General features: G+C 40.5%; 1 protein-coding gene across 4 annotated transcripts in view; it reads right to left on the reverse strand.

Moving 5' to 3' along the window:
- The window catches only part of phf14 (PHD finger protein 14), a 104,186-nt gene that overhangs the window by 68,269 nt on the left and 16,235 nt on the right, over positions 1 to 19,682 (reverse strand). For all 4 annotated transcript variants that reach the window (XM_033637092.2, XM_033637091.2, XM_078175498.1 and 1 more), the window contains exons 5-11: positions 16,350 to 16,509; positions 15,405 to 15,516; positions 13,784 to 13,921; positions 13,074 to 13,220; positions 12,564 to 12,834; positions 10,178 to 10,284; positions 6,519 to 6,614 (exon numbers count right to left, since the gene is read on the reverse strand). In XM_033637092.2, the coding sequence (XP_033492983.1) occupies positions 6,519 to 6,614; positions 10,178 to 10,284; positions 12,564 to 12,834; positions 13,074 to 13,220; positions 13,784 to 13,921; positions 15,405 to 15,516; positions 16,350 to 16,509 (1,031 nt within the window). The remainder of the gene's footprint in view (positions 1 to 6,518; positions 6,615 to 10,177; positions 10,285 to 12,563; positions 12,835 to 13,073; positions 13,221 to 13,783; positions 13,922 to 15,404; positions 15,517 to 16,349; positions 16,510 to 19,682) is intronic.

A 19,682-nucleotide genomic window follows, 5' to 3' on the forward strand; every position in this document is an offset into this window, starting at 1 on the left:
CCGACAATGGATATCGAGAAGTTTATTATTTGCGTTCGCACCCACTCAGTCCTTTATAATGTGTCGCTGTTCAGTTACAGAGACCAAAATAAAAAGAACGAGGCTTAGGACCGTGTCGCAGAGGTAGTTGGTTGGTCTGGTGAGTTTTAAAGTGTGTAATGTTAGTAATAGAGGAGAGAATTGCAGGCTAATGTTGCGACATAGCACAAAAGTCTTCCCTGCTTGGTGAATGGGATGACATGTTTTTTGTTTTCATTGACCAAACATAACTTTCTGTTGGCCAACTATGAGCTTTCTGACTGGACAACAGCAAGCAGCAACTACGCTGCTTTCAAGCCAGTACTCCACTTTGCAGCTCCTTTATATTAGCAAGCACGATCGAACGTTCGAATGACTCACGTGATGAGCGACTAGAGCAACCAAAGCTGCCACAAATATTTTGACAGTCCTGCTTCTTGGGTGTCCGCGAGAGACTTTGCCTTTTTGGAAGCTTCTGGTTTGAACGCACAGTTACACTAGGGCACCTCAGCAGTGCACAGGAAGTGAACTGGCACCTCTCCGGCCAGCAGTCCACACTCCATTCTTGGTTTGTGCGGGGACTTGAACCGGCAACCCTCCAGTTCCCAATCCAAGTCCCAATGGGCCGAGCTACTGCTGCCCCCTCTTTCAGAGTAAAGTTAGAGAAAGTTAAAAACAAGAAATACAAATAATATTAATGTATAATATTGTTGAATGTCGTGCTTTTTAAATCAAAAAAGAGTATCTGACATCCCACTCTCATTTTTGTGCTGACACATGCCTATATAGCAGGTAAGAGATTATGCATTTCAAAAGTCATTTACTGGCTTACAGGCTCAGAATGGTTTTCAAGTTTATCGCAGTTTTAGAAAGACATCCCAAAATCTCACAGATCTGTTTTGGTTAGCCGACTCACATAACCTCTGAACTAGTGATGCGCAGACCACAGTTACATCTGTGTTAATCTGTTAATAACAATTACTGTAGCCATTTTAATTTGAGCTAAAAATGACTTTGTGTTACAATCAAACGTTCATATATTTAAAACCAGCATACTTCAGTGTATTTCAGTGTAGTATGTTACCATATCAGCTCTTCTGTTCTTGGATGGTTGAGTGTTCATGTTCAACTCAATTTGGTGGATAGTGTAATAGAAACATTTTGGGGACAGCTGCCATCTTCTTGAAAGTACAGTGCAATTACATCTAAGCAAGTTGTTTGTTCATCCAATAAGGTTTAGGAAGACTTAATTTCATTGTTACAGTAAAAGAGCAAACAATCAATCATCTAATAGTCTGTCCAATTTTACCAAATCTAACACATCCCAGAGAGAGAAGTGAAACTGTAGGCTAGTTTTGAAGCCAGAGTTAAGCTTGAAAACCAGCGACACTACATTGAACACCTGCTTTGTGTCGGCTGAGAGTTTAGACTGTCCAAATAAAAGGTGAGCCAAAGCAGGGCTGTAAAAGTTCCCTCACACCAGAGTTGTGAGGAGAAGCAAAGGGAACTTGTTGTATGTGGCAGCTGAAAAGAAGCATCAGACAGCCAGTTTATTCTCCCCTGTATCTCAGGTGCATTGCTGCCACGCAGGTTAATTAGAAAACTTATCTCGTAGGGACCGAGTCTGTCACTAAACAGACAAGGTTTCCCCTGAGGAAGCTCTAATCTGGGCGTGCTCACTCTGCCTGCGGCGCCGAGGGAGCATCCCTGCGGGGAGGCCTGATAGATGGGGGGACAGGGTGACCAAGGCACAAGGGGCTGTTGGGGCTATCTCCTCAACCTGGACTGCAGCCTGCCTGCATCTGACCACGAGGAAGTGTCTCTACTGCCGATAAGGGCCAGTTTCAACATTGTTAACATGCTTTATCAGACAGATGAAGAAGTTTAAAGGCGCACATTATAAATAGTGAGTGGAAACACAGACAAGCTTCTGGCTCCCTGCCTCACTGCTGTGTCCTCCGGGGAAACTCAAAGCATCAATACGTTACAGCGCAGGAGCAAATGGGGCACTTTCTGCTGCTGAGCATTTTCCTCATATTCAATACAGTAAAACAATGAAGTTGTGGCACAAAACATTGTTTGTAAAAGCTCTATAAAGGCAGGTAAGAGCCTTCATAATAACAGCAGCCACTCTCAACAAAGTCTAAACACAATCAATCGGAGCTGTGGTGCGTCGTGATTCCATTTTTTTTACCTCTTATCTCAGACTTTTGTTTCTGATTTGTCTTGGCTAAAGGAAAAGCCTTCTGCAGGCTGTCTCCTTCCACCAGTCAGCAGAACAGCCAGCTGTTTTAAACTCAGTCATGATGTTTATGTTCAGTAAGCCACATTCACTCAGCATAAGTTTTACAACAACTGAAGGAAGCCCATCCGTTTTGTCATTACGCTCATATTTGCAACCTTACCAGTCTCCAACAACTCAAACCTCAAAGGGCCCAGGCTCACAACCAAGCAGACCACAGACTTACAAAGTTTAGGGCTGAAACTATTAGTCAATTCATCGACTAGTTGATTCACAAAAAAAATAGCTGTCAACCATTTTGACCAATGAAAGGGCTGGCTCAGGCTTGCCTTGTACCAGCCCCTAGTCAGGCTGACATAGGCCTGGTCTGCCAGGGGACCTCCTATGATACACCGAGCCACTTTTCTCTTTCTCTCACTCTCGTCAGTTTCTGAAAAGTTGGTTCTTCTTTATTTGCGTTTCAACATTCACGTCCTATTACTGCATATCACTAAATTGGCTTAACTGCATGTCACTAACTTAGCTTCTAATCCGGAGCCTTAGTGCTCCACTGTTACGCAGGTTAACTAGTATTGCAGCTATGCCTGGAAATTATAATGGGCATGTTTTGTTTTTCTGATTTTTGTTTTCTGGCCAACTTATAGATTCATTGTAAAATGAAGATGAAAATAATCGTAACCTGCAGCCATGTTAGTGTGCTAACATCAGCTGAAGTGCATTATTCTTTCTCTGGGCTGAGAGATTATTTAAATGTTCCACCATTTTACTGGGAAGATGTGATCCACTGATTCCACTACATAATCTGGTATTACCACTCAGCTTCAGCTTCACTCAGAGACCGGTATGTATTCCTTTTTGTTTTATTAAATTCCCTTCATTTCATGCAACAGATTACGTGTGTGACTTTTGTGTAATTCCTGGTTATACTGTTGCATAATCACATTCCATTCTGCACATTATAATATTTTACTCTATCTTGGAGATGATAACCATACTTGTACATAATGCTGTGGTAAAGGTGTAGCAGAGAACAGAACATTAACTAACAGATACTTCAACACTTGTGACTCAGGTGCAGAATGATTTATTGAGGATAGTTTTAGTGCAGCTGTGGACTTCAAGGCCAAGGCCCTTCGATGTTTCAATGCTGGAACAAAAACCAGCTGTGTGCATTGCCCAAGCCTACAAACAATCACTTGTTTAAGACTGATTCAGTGACGCTCTTGGCCTATTGGTCGCCCTTAGCGCCCTCATAGCACCTTCAGCTCCTAATTGTGCCAGACAGATGAACCAATTTATCTGACAACATCTGTATCGGCTGATATTCACCTTGTTGACTGCCATTGGCCTAACAGCAAACAAGATGACACTAAATGATGGCAGTGGACGATGTTTTCTGTTGTGTCACATTAGTTTTGTGCAGGCTAAAAAGTAGGGCTTGAGAGTACAGGGTATATGCAGGAATCGTGAGATTAATTTCAATACCTTTTAAAGACTTTTTTAAGACCTTCCAAAAAAACCTTAAGACCTCATCGCCACTTCAAGCTGTCGTTAGCAGCAACGCATCTTTAACTTACTAAACAGTTGTACTTTGCAATTAAATCTATGGAGCACAAACATACAAAAGAACTCAGATAAGATGAGAAGGATTTTTTTTATTGTCTTTTGCTCCTCTGTTTGGCGCCTGGAGGTGCGCTGTCACGTGATTTCGCACAGGTACGCGCACAGCGCTGGGTGGCAGTCCGAGTGTGCCTACCTACACATCATTGTTTGTAATAGTTGCGAGGAGGAAAATAAATTATACATTCATGGATACTTTTTGTCAAAGCTTGAATGCCGGGGCGTCAGTGGCTTAGTGGTAGAGCAGGCGCCCCATGTACAAGGCTGTTGCCGCAGCGGCCCGGGTTCGAGTCCAGCCTGTGGCCCTTTGCTGCATGTCATCCTCCCTCTCTCTCCCCCTTTCACACTTAACTGTCCTTTTCATTAAAGGCAAAAAATGCCCCCCCCCCCCCCCCCAAAAAAAAAGCTTGAATGCCAAGAAAATTTAATACTTAATAAAATTGTGATTAAGACTTTTTAATACTTTTAAGGGCCTTCATTTTCCGACATTTGATTTATCAACTTTTAATACTTTTTAAGACCCCGCAGACACCCTGGAGTAACAACATCCCAGGGACAATAGAAAATGTTTTTGTTATAAACAGAGATCTTCCCCGTGATGCTTTCAGGACCACAGGATGCAGTAAACTCACTATCGGTGCATCAGTTTCCTGTTGTTTCCCTAATTATGACACATTTTAAACAACAAAACCTTGTTAACGTTAGGTGTTAGGTGTTAGCAGCCAGTGGCCGGAGCTAACAGCTAACAAAGGTTGCGCGGAGTATGAGTATGCATTGATTATAACGTTCTCATGATGTGTTCAAATGTAATAAAAATGTCGTTTTTGTCGAGAAACTTGAATAAATACAGATGTTTAAGGAGAAATGTGTTGATGTTTACACAGCAATATAAGACAGATATTAAAGAGGGAAATATGATGCATTATAAACAGTAAAAAGGTCTTCGAAGCAGTTTTTAAAAAGATGCTTTTCATGTGAAAATTTACATGAAACCTTATCTCATGCATCTTTTTTTTATAATGAAGAAGTGTCTGTTTCCCTGGTACAAAATGGGGTATATGTAACGACAAAAACAAACACTAATATTGGCTTACTGGCCATTGGCCTAATTGTTATTTTCAGCATCTGTATAGGCTTTTCCAATCAGTGCATCCCCTATGCCATGAGCTTGGATCCCTGATATCTGCTTGCAGGTCTAGTTGTCAATTACATTTCTGTTGATTGACACTAAACTGTGACATTTATCGCTGTTACAACAGCTGCCAACAAGTAGCTGTTTGAGCCTCACAGCATTTTATAGAGGCCGGTGGAGTGTTTTCTTGTGAAGTTGCCAAGAGCGCTAAACTTCCAGGAGCATCAGGAACAAAAGCACTGACTGTGTACTGGAAGAGGGATGAGAGTCCCAGTTGGGGACATCAATAATTTCGGCAAATGCGCGGGCAGGATGACAAATAGGAGATGAAAATGTGGCAGATAGATGACACAAAAGCATGCGGTGCTGTGACTGATGTTGCTACTTAAATCGTGCGTGTTCATAATTAGGTGATTTATGGTGGTCATTGCAGATTCACTGCCAGTCTCCTTCTAGTTCCTGTCCATTCTGCTGCCTCGCCACTGCATTAACATCATTTGACCATTTATCTACACGGCTCATTCTCTCCACGACCATACTTTTAATAAGGCTTTTTATGGATTTAGCTGGTACTTATATACATAAAACCCCAAAGGAGTGACTCTGCTGTGCCAGGCGCCACACTGGGTATGATATAAATTTTCTTGAATAATTTAGGTGAAGGGTCAGAATTAGCTGCTTCCTTTATCTTTGAGGTCAAGACACAAGTTATTGTTGTGACCGGGAAGCTAATGGGGAACTGTTACTGCTGATATCAGAGCGGAGTGGTCGTGGAAGCGTAGCAACCATCCTTTGGTTCCCCGCCAGGTAATAATGTTACTCTGTCAGCACTTTTGCTGTTGTTAGTGCTATTTACAGAGCATACAGCTACTTAAACAACATATTAATTAATTTATGTATTTACCTAATTTATTAATCTGATTATTTATTTCATGATGTCTCTTTTACTTTACACTGAACACTTCAGGGCTCCATATTCATGTGACAAAAGTGTAACGTAAAAAACAGATTTACTTTTTTCTGGGGGACATTCTCACAATGAGTTTGTTTGTAAATCCAAGTTTTAGTCTGTTTCAAGAAAAAAACAAGTGCTCTCAGTCCTGTGTTGTAGATTGCACTTCACATTTATTGAATAACCCATCAGCATTAGTGGCACATCTTGGCAATTGGTCGCCATAGGAACGAGAAGCGGTAGACAGCTTTTACTTCCCCACAGTCAGGTCTGACTTCATTGCAAATGACAGGTCAATCAGTTAGTGCTAAATGAAAGGATTTTATAAAAAGCAGGGTTATTACAGACCGCAGTATCACCGCGTGGGTTGCTACTCGCAATCTGGATAACTCTCCATCACAAATCATTGCCACGCTAAAAAAGGAAATCTATAAGCAAGAATGTTCTGTAAACTTTCTCAACAGCTAATTTGCGTGTGGGGAGCAGGATGGTTGGAAGTGACGGGAGAAAGAGGAGATGGTGTGTGTGTGAAGAAGCAGTAATGGTGGTGGTACCTGGCCCAGGATGCCCCCCAGCAGAGTCCACATGGCCTGGCCCTCACTCCGCAGCTCTCCGTTCACATTCAGCAGCTCTTCCAGGGACTCACAGAGCTGCGGCAGAGAAGAGGAGAGGAGACAACATAAGGCGAAGGCATCACAGTTTCTGCCCCCGTAGCACCCACTCACCCACACACACACACACACACACACACACACACAGATCTTCTACAGCATATAAATTATACAAGTCTCTACTCAAACCCATTTGAGAAAGATATAAAATACTTTCAAGTCAAAAGGCGCAAGTCCAAGTGAAGTCATGAGTCATTGCTGTTGGAAGTCCAAGTCAAGTTGTGTCTGTTTTGATTTTGTCATGTTGAGTCTTAAGTCCTCAAATTTGTCTCTTGTTTGCTTTAGTCTGTAGCTATCAGAAATATCAAAATAAATATGTGTGGTTTTGGTGGAGGATGCTTTCTGGAGCTAATTTCTTGACAAACAACAGTCACAGTATGTTGCTTGGTTACCACCTTGTCTGTACAGTGACCTACATTATAACAAGACCTGTGCTCACTGTGTACACTGTGGCCAAAGATGCTGCACATGTGCATCAACCAGCTGCAACACATTGTTTTAACAGTTCTGTCTGTGTGTGGATTAAACACATGAGATATGGCGCTTTAATTAATGAACTTCAGAGGTGTCGTAGGTGTATCTTTAAATGTCAGACACTCGGCCTAGCTATTTCTCCCCGCTCCCTGTCTTTATACTGAGCTAAACCAACCTCGTCCAGACTCTGGCTTTGAGATGAAAGTGGTATCAATCCTTTGTCTTATTCTTGGAATTAAAGCAAATACACATTTTTCCAGAATTCCTGTAACCTGCAACTGTCTTGGATTTGTAGGGAAAAAGGTAAATTGTGTTTGTTTGTTTCCCTTTGAAACCTGGAGCGGCATCAATTTTTTTCATGCTGCTTTCAATCAACTGTTCTAATCAACTATTAAAATAATCATAGACTATTTTAGTAGTCGACTAATCGGTTTGAGTCATAGTTAAGTACTATAAAAGTACCCCAAAATACTCTTATTGCAGCTTCTTACTTTCAAATATTGGCAGCTTTACACACTCTCCCATGACTGTGAACTAAAACCCTTTGGCGTGAGTACGACATAAGACATTAGATGACATAATTTTGGGGTTTGGGAGAGACAGACCGACATTTTTCAGCACTTTAACACATTTTTCGATAGAATAATCTTTAGTTGCAGCCCTATTTCAGACACCTTTCGCAAGTATGTAAACCTACGAATCTTAAGCCAATGTGTGCGATTTCTTTCAAACTCATGGGAAAAAAAAGGCAATAAGCAACTTGGAAAGAAATGTCCCACAAATTGCAAAAAAATAATAGACTACAAAATTATTTAAAAACAAAATAACAACTGGGGAAAAAAGGAAAAAGCTAGGGAAAAACTATATTCATAATTACTATTATGACATATTTGTTTCTTTTTTTAACTAAATTTCATGTTTTGAATTTTCTCTTTTGAATAATTACTTGGAATTATTTTGGGTCATTGCTTCTTTCCTTGCTCATTGCCTTCCTCCCATGTGTTTGAAAGAAATCAAGCCAATTTGCGCAGGTTTCAAATTAAGGGTTAAAGGCAGCAAGCAGAAATGTTAAATAAACAGTAATGTTATTCTGTTATTTTGTGTCTTTAAATTAGGTTTTCTTACATCTGGATCAGAACCTGGAAGCTCTGCTTTCACTTTGGCTTCCTAGAGCTCAATTAAGTTTACTAGACTTGCTAACCATCCAGACAGTGGAGAAACACACTGCACTGATCCTTCTTATTTTGTGTATGCAATGTAAAGACGGTCAATCAATATCATATTTAATAAACAGCTTCTCCCTAGCTTTGGTGGAACAGCAGTGGGACAGGTCACAGTTTGGATGACTATAACCCAGCCTTATAGTCATTACAATGTGCACGGCTGTGCCACTAATGTTGCCGTAGGTTCAATTCTGCAGTCAGTGCAACTGGCTAATGTTAACACTTCACATGATCTGCAAGAGTTGAGCCTTGTGTCATAAAGTAAACCTCGTACTGGCCTTTACTGGCAGTCAAAGCCAGACTAGTAATGACATCCCCCCACTGGCATTTTCTCCAAGGCCAAAGTCATGTAAGAGCAACTCATGCAGTGCAATTAGCAACACACACTCCATTAATAACGCTTAACACGCACGGTAGAAGACTGAACGCGACATTAACTCTTGTGACTTTTACTCTGCTGCTGTATTCCCTTCCTCGTGTTGACAGATGGAGCGGGAGCCTCTTCAGAGGTCACATGTTTGAGGAGACGAGAGAAAGGCTCACACAGGATTCTTTTTTTTTTTCAATCACGCAACATGGTAAGTCCATATCTAATGTGGTGACATACTTGTACAAGCTAACGTGAACACTGTCCATAAAAAAATAAATGCGGTAGGAGGGTCACCTACTTAATAAAAAGTACAGTTTTACGAAATACAACTTGAAACTCACATATTGATTGCATTTTTTGACACATTCTCTCACTAAATTATTTGCTTTAATCTTGCACTTTCAACTGAACACATGTAAAAACCACTGCTGATGCTGACACTGTTGCACTGCTGAAAGGTAGTTCAGCTAGCTGACAGCAACAAGAAACATTACAAAAGACATGCCGACTGTCAATGTAAAGACAGTAGGGGTGTAACGATCAATTGATTTGGATCGATGTATCAATTCAATGATCAATGGTCCATTACCATCAATGCAAAGTGAAAACATTGCCATTCCCATAGCATCTACACATCACACCTGCTAAAAAAAATCACTGCCACTGTGAGCATGTTAGCATGCTGATGTTAGCAGTTAGCTCAAAGCACTACTGTACCTCAACCAGCTGCTAGCATGGCTGGAGACTCTTAAGGCCTTCGCACACCAAGTCCATATTTTTCGACTGAAACTGTTGCACGTTTAAATAAAAATTCGACCTCACTTTGCATCAAATGCGTTTTTAAACTGACTCCGAAACATTCACGCATCATTTAAGTTTTTAGAACAGGTTCAATTTTATGTATTTTTTCACATCCAACCGAATCTTTTAGAAAGAAAAAGAAGTGAAAATATAAGGAGGTATGTCCGTCTTGAAATCCTCCATGACAAAGAGATGGTGATGTTATCCTATCCAGAAATGCACAACTGCAATGATGATGCTCAGAGCAGAGCGCAGTTTAATAGCTGCACAGTATCATTTCATAAATCAGGTAGCCGTGGTGCTGAAAAGATTGGCAGAGAGTGGCAACATCCTAGCAGAGAGGTAAGGGAGCAAATATGTCTTTCCATTTTGCCTCGTACTGCAAATTTTCACAACAATTAAACAATAAATGCATCGGACTCAGTGTGAAAAACACATACGTGGTGTGCAAAGGCCTTTAGTCTTGCTATAATTCTATTGTCACCCTGATTTTGCATCATGGATTTTTTTCAGATTTACTAACTTTAGATAAATAAGATTAAACCCCTTTTTTAACACAAAACTGAAGATAATAAGCCTGAAACATAACCTAATATATATTCATTCATTCATTCATGAACCAGCCCGTCCCCAGAAACGACCCATTCTCTGTGAGTGTGGATTGTGCTGCTCACCTTGTTGTACTCCACGTGCAGTTTTTCTTGCTCACTCTCCAGCTTGTCTTTTAAGTTCTTCTGTTCGGAGATGTTGTCCTGGATCTGGATCATTCGCATGTTCCGCTCTGAATATCAATGGGAGGAAAATCAATAGCACGATCACAATCTATATACAGGAAAAAGCACATGAGAGAGTATACTGATGGCAGATAGGCTCTCCGCTGCAGGCTAATGGAGTATGCGCTCAAGGTTACTGGTGTGGCGTCTCACACATCTGGCATCACAATCATTTATTTGGGGAGAAAATGCCTTTACACAGCATTCACACAATAACTTAAGCACCCTGTGCACCAGTGTGGAGGTAAATACTAAAACCCTTTTAGCTTTGTTGAAGTTACAATCATGATACCACATATCATTACTACACTTTGGATCTAAAAAAAAAACAAAAAACCGGATAATATAAAGTTTCTTCCTATAATTTCTTTTGATGCTTTAAATGCATATCTATAAATTACAGCAGCAGAGGACACCCATAAGAGGGGATGTTCGCAAATACAGATAAGCATCATATCTTAAGCTCACTGCTCTTCCTCAGGCAGCTCTGACAGAGAATGAAGGAAGCGAAAAGAAAAACAGTGCTGCTAGTGTCACTGCTGCTTTTGGTATATATGGTACATTAAAGAAATATTTAATGAATATTGTATGCAAGAACTGCATGAAAATACCATTTGAACCTACTGCTTTTTTATTTAAGAAAACCTCAGTGAAAGCCTCTCAATGCAGCGGTCTTATTCCACAAGTTCTTGTTCATTGTCAAAATTGGTGCCTGCATTTCCCACAATCCAACACGACTGCTGACAGTTCGGTTGGAGATTTGGGTTTGTTAGTAGCAGCTGATGTAGCCTGAGAGCTGCTAGCCTCTAGCAGAGAGGAGGAGTGGGCTACAGAGTTGTGGTAATCTCCCTTCTTTCTAACTCCCCACCCCCAGGCTTTATATTACTTATATCACATATAATACTCTGTGTTTTTGTTCAGCTGCTGTGTGTAAATTACATTCATTTTCTTTTTTCTTTTCACCAATTTGTGCACGTGGTAAAGCTGCAATGGTTGTCAATTAATAGATCAGCCGATCGTCAGAAAATTAACTGGCAACTATTTTGATCATCAAATAATAATTTTAAGAATAATACATTTTATTCATATATTGCTTATTATAGTACTCAGAGACACTATAGAAATGATCATAACATAGAATAGACTAAAATACACACAACATTCACACATTTTAAACTTTTTTTTTTTTTTCAGTAAAAAAGCCAAATGAGCTGGTTTTATGCCTCTTAAATGTAAGAATTTGATGTTTTTCTCTGTCATACATGATCAGGGTTAACTCTTCAATCATGGCGTCACCAGCAGTTAAAGCTGAATGAGTGGCAATGCTTGCTAGCTCACCCCAACTGTGGTGCACAGTACAGAACGGCCAAAGCTAATGAGGACTGGAGGGTGAGCAGTGGGCAACATGTTTCCACATGTTTAAAAGGCTTGCCGGCTGTCTGTCAGCAAAGTGTTAGAAAATAAAAGGCAATACATTTACATGACAAACCTCTGAATCTCTAAATCCAAATCTCTAAATGGAAAGCACATTGAAATAGGTGCTTTCATTTTAGTCTGGTGCTCCATCTGGTGAGTTTCAGTCCCAGACTAAAAGGAAAGCGTCCTTTTGTATTTCAGCAGTTAGTACCAGTTTATGAGTGTTAGGCTATCTCAAGCAAAATCAACCAAAACTAATACCTCTATACATGAAAATAACCTGAATAGCTTTAGATTTCTGGACTGTAGGTCAAATAAGACACACCATTTAACAATGTCACAGGGCATGTGCCGCTATTTTCTAACATTTTATTAACAAAACAATCCATTAATTGAAAAAGTAATGGGCAGATTCATCAGCAATGGAAAACATTATTAGTTGCAGCCCTAGCACATGGATGTGCATGCATTTTATTTAACTAATGACCTCTGGGGGGGCTCTGTAGGCTTCTGATCGTAGCGCATACTTGTTCATTTATACACATTGATTTCACTCAAAAGGAGCTTCCAAGTTGTTGTATTCTGGACTAATCTGGAAGAACTTCCCCGTCCATTCAGACATGGATGTGTCTCTACCAACTGTTACACAAAAATAACTGGTAAAGAAATAACGGCAGGAAAAGAGTTAATGGTTCTTAGTTGATCCTAAAGGTTAGATTAGATCAACAGTATTTGGAAATACTAGTTTATTTTTTGTCATTCTTTAACTCACTTTCCCTCTTTAAGTGTTTAATATATATTTGTATATATTCTGAGAATAATAAAGTGACACAGTTGCAGTGACTGAAGCTGAAAATACAAGTTCCCTCACCCAGGTAGTAGTTGACGAAGTCTGCTGTGAGGGCAGGCTGTTTGTGTTTCCTGCGTCCGTCCAAGCTGGCGTTGGCATCAGATGTGTCCACGGGGAAAATGTCAGTGCTGATGCCCATCAGCTCTGCCTTCCTCATCAGCTTCCTGATGGCTGAGGCACTAGAGGTCAGTGGCCGTGGCAGCTTCTCCCGGGGCACCCACGCCTGAGGCCGAGTGTTCCTGGACAGCTCTGCTTTTGCCCTGTACTGCTGCAGGCGGGTAGTGATTCGGGCCTGCCGGTGGGAGACATGCATGTTGACGTACTCCCAACAGAATCAAATAATAAATAGTGATACTTATATATCAAACTGTGTGCCGCTCAACTCATCTCATTCCTGCCCTAAATATAATCCTAATTGTAATCCAAGACTGAAGAAGTAAACATTAGCTCATCTTTTAAGTCACATGAGCACATTTGAATAGAGACACAATAACATGTTAACAGTTATAGATATGAGGCTATTTAACTTACCTGAGCCTCAGGTGTAAGCTGTTTCTCTCTCTCCTGCAGAGACACTTTACAGTAAGACTGCAAGGCCAGATAATTCTTCCTTTTCCATTTCCTGTCAAAGCGGTCTGCATGTTGTTTGCAGTACGCAAAAAACGGATCAGCAATATCCTGAAGAGACAAAAACAGACGCATGCATTAACTATGCATTCTCCATCCCTCGCTCTGTCGCAGGAGGAAAAAATACAAAACACAGAGGCAGTTTTTCCAGCTGCTGGCCTTCTGGAAACATTTAAACCTAATTTGTTGCTATGGATGCTATCAGCATGTTGACTTGTTGATAGGAGGCTTTTTGTGCAACTGAGTGGATTAAGTGGTTTGCAGTGGGCAGGCACTTCTCTGGATGCTTATTTGGGCAGAGGCAGGTGATTTCTGGTGCATAAATGAACTGTCCAGCAAAATGACACTGTCAATGCTCCAGTTCTTGTTGAATACTCACACAATACATCACAAGTCATCCTGTAAAATAATGAAGCTGAGGGTATCATAAAATTACAATTTCTTCACTCAAAATTCCTGAGCTGACTGAGTTAGCTACCTACCTAGCTTGGTGAGCTAAAGGGGATGGGAATGTGTCGTCACTGACAGTGAGTCAGCCATTTTTGAAGGATAAGTGTAAGAGTGCCATCCACAGTTCACAACTCTGGTCTTTCACCCCTTAGAAATGTACTCACCTCCTCTGCTGCAGCCTCAGACAGGAGTCCCTCCCTCTGTGCACAGGTCACATGGAAATAGGAGCGACACATTCCTGCATCACAGCTGATGCACACACCGGTCCTTGCAAAGCGAGCGTCCTCACAGAAACTGCACTCCTAAATGCAACAGAATACAATAAGATAACTTAAAGTTGTAGCAGCATTAAGGAGAAAGCGAACACTGGTCACTGAAGGCAATGATTTCCAGTGGCACTACAGTGTGTTAAAGCTCCTGTAGGCAGTTTAATTCTAACAATTAACACTGAGCTCATTGTTATTCAAGAGGTCTGAGAGAACACTAGACCTCTGTACCTCTGTTTAGCTGTTTTTCAGACTTATGAAACTCTAATTACAGGTCATTTTCAGAGAGAGCAGCTGTCAGTCAGGTCAGTTATTGCTTGTGAACTGTGGTCAAAATGTCAAACTAGGCAGCGCAGATCAAATATAAATCAAGATTCTGTTGCTGTTTCATCTATTTCTCGTCTCAAATGTTTCAGGAACATATTTTAGTGTACTGTAAAGCTGTAAAATGAGAGTTTGTGACCTGGCTGCCATGTTGAAAACAGTCAAGCTAACACAAGACACTGCCCACATGCTGGACCAACTTTTTCGTTTTACGGCTAAACGATGCACTTACATATGTTTCTGAAAACATTTGACTGACATTTCAACTGCTTTCACATCATCGCATCAAACAACAACATCAAGCAACACTTATTTATATACAAACTACTGTCAAAACTTGCATATCAACTTACACAATTATTTTTGGACACTTATAAATGCAAAACAACTCTCCTGCACTTACACTTCAACCGTTATTTCAAGGGCAAAATGACAGTTCAACTGCTTTCATCGCTTACACTTCAACGCTTTTAACGTCAACTGACAATCCCACTTCCTGAGGCTCTCACACTGACATTTCAACTGCTTTTATCTTTTACTCTTCACCTAAAGTTCAACTTAATCTCATTCTTCAAACAAGAGTTCAACTGTGTTCGGGGATTTTAAGTGTTTTCAGCACTTTCACTTCACCTGAGACTTCAGCTCATTGTGGTGATTAACCTTCAACTGACACCTTAACGCCTTTTAATCCTAACACTTCCACTGACACTTCGAACCCTTTCAGAGCTTTGATTCCTAAAGTGCCTCAGCTTCAAATTCATCTTTTATACAATGTTTCACAAGCAAAAATTAACATTTTTAAACAGTCTTTGTAAAGTTACACTTTAAAGTGTTTTCAGTGGAAGTGAGAATCCTAAATTTCCTTCAGAGAACTGGCATTTTGTTTCAAAATGTTCAAAAATGGTTTGTTTAGCTGTTCAGTTTCAAAACATTTCTCCTGGGAGAAAGAAGGCGTCCATTAAAAATGGTCCCCAAAAATGTTACAAAGGGTATTACGGCCCTGGTTCTCACTGACTACAACTAAGCAGAAATGATGATGAAACATATTCAGTATATTTGGATATTAATTCAGGATACACTGATTGAACACAAAATCCAAAAAGTAGCTCCTGCAGGGTGTTCATCATGTGAGTAAAACCTAAATCCACATGAACCTTCAATCCAGCCTGCATCAATATGTAAAGAGAGTACTTGCCTTGGCCCCGTATTTTGAATAATTCATCTCTGTGAGCGTCACCGGTCGTAGTTTATCGATGTCTCCAAATGCTACTCCGGGAACGTAAAGTGCACAAACCACATGCACCCATCTGGAAATGAAGAGGAGGGAAATCTGATTGGCTGATAAACTAGCTTGTTAAAGAGAAAAAACAAAACAAAAACTACAACACATTAGTATGAAGATCATGCCCTGAGAATGTTTCAAGATGAAAAGTAGTTTTAAAAAAGGTGACATTTAAAATGTATTGATTTCCGGTCACTGACTTCAAGCAGCGCCATCAAATTGATTAAAATCTATGGCTGTAGTTATTTTTGCATTTAGTGTAGTGAATTACTGCAGACAATAAGAAACTTCATATCATGAAATTGGCTGCAGTGAGTTGCTCAGACACATCAAAAAGAAATGGATTCATAGATTTATGTAGCCCCAGACTCTAGCTATAGTTTGGTGTGACACAATTTCAAATGCGGACTTTAGGGAAGAGAATCCGAAGTCCAATATAAAGATATCCATCTCTAGCAAGCAACCGCTTCACAGTTTAATTTGCTGTGTTTTTCATGCTCTAGTGAAGTAGTAAATTCGGGTGCAGCCTGGCTGAGGAGCACTATCAGCGATAACGTGGCTCAAGTCTCCACGCTTCACATAACACACTCTTTTCTCTCACTCCTTTTCTTCCTCTATCTCTTCTCTTCCCTCCATCCTCTTCTCTCATTCCTCTGCCAGTTCTCTCTCTCTCCTCCTTAATCCAACTTCCTTTTCTCTCCACTACTGAATATATGTACTGTTTAAATTGTACATATATTGCCTTCAGCATTTCAACCAGCTAAGGTCATTGGGCATTATTTGTTTCTGAACATGTTCCACTCGTTGCCTCTCGTAAATGGCAGCAGCGCACTGGGTCAATGTGTTACTGTATCCCACCTCCCAGCATCCGTCTCTTTGAAGATCCCATCCTGGTTGGGGCACAGCTCACAGCTGGGAGTCACTCCGTTCTTACAGGCGTCGCAGAACCAAGGCTCTGTCGAATTTTCTGAGGCGGAGCTCATGATTGAGTCGCTCTCACCGTCCACGCCATAACATCCTGGAAACACAGAAAAAGATTTCCAGTATGGAATTTTATATTGCTCATTAAAGATAATAATAATGTCCATGTCACTGCCTCTCATAAAGGGCTGTGGTGTAAACATCACACACTGTTCATGGCTCTCAGTGCTGACAGCTCAGTTAGTGTTTATTTATTCTGTAAAGTTTATAATTCCAACTATTTTTAATCCTTTTTTTTAATTATATTGCAATTATTCCATTTAGGCTACAGCATTTAAAGGGCTACACCAATGATTTACTATTGCATAGGGTCCAGAGGAAGTGGGTTATCTCTGATGGATGTTGTCCACAAACAATTTGGGTAATAATTTTAAAGTTGACCTTCGATCTCCCTCTCGAATATGTTCACCTCCAAGGCTAACAACCTTTTAAAACCTCTCTCACCGTCTACTGCTCATCTTTCTTGCCCCGTCAGACTTATTTTTAGCAACGAGGCCACATTCCAGATCTAAGCTCTAAGTAATTCACATGATGTAAAAATTTATTAAGACTAGAAACGATGCCGCAGCGGCCTGGGTTCGAGTCCAGCCTGTGGCCCTTTGCTGCATGTCTCTCCCTCTCTCTCTCTCCCCCCTTCACACTTCACTGCCCTGTCAATTAAAGGCAAAAAATGCCCTAAAAAAAAAAAAAAAAAAAAAGACTAGAAACAATGGCCAGATCTACAAATATAAAAACTAGGCTGTCATAAACTGGAATTCAGATAGTAAACATAAAGGTACTTCTGCAAGAAATAACGGACAACTTATAAAACCCACTGTAATTGAGTTGATTACAAATTGTATGTAGGAAGTTAATTATTTGCCACAGACAGAAACTATTCAACTGCAGGTTTTCCTCTTTGGGGGCATCACACATTCAAGAAATATTATGCAGACTTGAGTGATGTCATTCTTTCATTCAAAGCCTGAAGTTTGCTGCTCAAACACTGAGAACCAAGTATAAGACAAAAAGTAAGAAATAGACCTGGTCTGCTCTGGTCCAGAGCTGTCAATCTACTGTAACGCTGCAACGCCTCAAATTGAACATTTGATAAAAAATGTAGCCCCAGAGAAGCAAGAAGAAGCCAAGCAAAAGAATTTTAATGTTGTCCTCTTAATTTTCTGAGGTTGCCTAAACAATTACTTGGCTGATGTGGTTTCTATGGCAGCTATTACACCAGGCAGACGTGCTCTTCACTACCAATGAGGGCAGCAATCAGTACTCTGCCTCCACTGGGGAGATAACACTCTAACTCCTAATTCAGTCAACCAGCCTTCGGGCTTTTTGAGCAATGGGAAAGACTCACAAATCAAAAGCTCAATGTTCTGCATGCCCATCACTGTGTGCCACACTGGGGAGTCGGGCGCCCATCGAAAGCAAACACTGGGGCAGATGGAGTTGTTTATTCAGCTCTACACTTTGTTTGGTAGGTCCATGTCCTTTCTGATTGCGAGACCATTTGCTGTGTGTCATGGTGAATCACTAATTTTGAACTGCTGTTCAGAGGCTGGTGGGGTATATCCACTGTTTTTACAGGCCTCTGGTTTCTTCTTGAGATCAACTCAAAGCCAGGATAGACCAATCAAGCTACTTTTTTATTCTACTGGGGCAATTAAGTTACAGCTGGAATTCATCTTGACCTCAAAAATGGAAGAACTACTCAAAATCTAACTACCTATGGTGTGAACATAACAACTGCCTTTTCCTACCTTCATTTTTCTCAACAGCATGTGGCAAGGACAGGCAGCTAAGTCCTGCTAGCTCCAATATAGCTCCACTCAATGTTGATTTTCTTAAAGACAGGTATTACTGAAATACCTCTGGCAACAGTTGGGCGCTTCATCTTCACTGATTGGGCTTTGAACCGTGGAACTGGGGGTGGTGAACGACCACCATGCTGGTTTAACCGACTTATGGCTGAACCGTGGCACAAATCTTCGGTGTTCCTTTTGAACTGAGATACAAAGCTCAGACTGTTAAGCCACGGGTTGCTGGCTAATATGAGCTAAGCTGACAAAAAGTGATGACTACAGGATATCTTCATAATCCCTGAAGGAAAGATTATCCTTGTCAGAAATGACGAGCTTGGCAGGAAAAAAAGAAGGGGCAAGGTAGAGTTGACAGAACCAGGAGAAGTACTTTTAACTGTATTGAGATTTAATAGAAATTACTGTTTGCTTGCCTGCGACAAAAGCTAACCAATGAATGGATGCATCCCAGAGTAAGAATATGGAATTGTGTGTGAGGCAACATACAGTAAAGGTAACACAAGAAGGTTCCCATGGGTTTTTTTATCCCATAAAAAAGCACCTCAAGTAAATAAACCAGCCATCTGTTTTTCTGACAGCACACTGATGGCTCATCATTTCAACTTGGCAGCAGTCTCTTACTTATCATGCATAGGCTAGTGCTCAACACACCCAGTAACACAAATAGGTGACCAATTAAAAGAAAACGATGAATACACGGGTGATGAAACACAATGAATGCAGATGTTTCCATAAAGGACACAATGGTCACTGAATGGAGGATGATTCGTGAGGTGATTCCTATTTTACAGCCTCTATAGTCACCACATCTCTCTCAACCTATGGGAATTTTTCCACTGTTAGATCATCCATGAAAAGGCAACAAAACACCTTAATAAGACACTTTATTCAGGGATTTCCATTTGTGTGTCCATTATTACACCAAATCAGAAATGTATAGTTGATTTTAAGACAAAAACAATTTTGTTAATCAATTATTTAAAGTCATTTTAACAGAACAAAAGCACAAACAATTGTTAGTTCCAGCTTTTCAAATCTAAGCATTGCGTCTTCTATGATAGTAAACTCAATCTGAATACTGTATATAGACTTTGACTCTGGGGAAAATTTGCATCTTCAGTGTTTTCTAACTGATTTGTTGATTTTATAGTCTAAACAATTAATCGGTACAAAGATAAACAGACTAAGCGATTGCCATTGATCAGTAGACCCTGGTTTATATCGGTATAAGGTAAAGAAGCACCATCAGCATCATCAAATTTTGCCTTGGTCATTAGCCTTCCAACTGAGGTTACTATACTTGTTGCATCATTCATTCAATGTAAACAAAATGTCAAGAAGGCTACTTTAAAAACAGCTGCTTGGGTTGCACCTATAGGGCCTACGCCTTGTTTTATGCTAA

This window comes from Epinephelus lanceolatus, chromosome 16, assembly GCF_041903045.1.
Source record: "Epinephelus lanceolatus isolate andai-2023 chromosome 16, ASM4190304v1, whole genome shotgun sequence".
Taxonomy (NCBI): Eukaryota; Metazoa; Chordata; class Actinopteri; order Perciformes; family Serranidae; genus Epinephelus; species Epinephelus lanceolatus.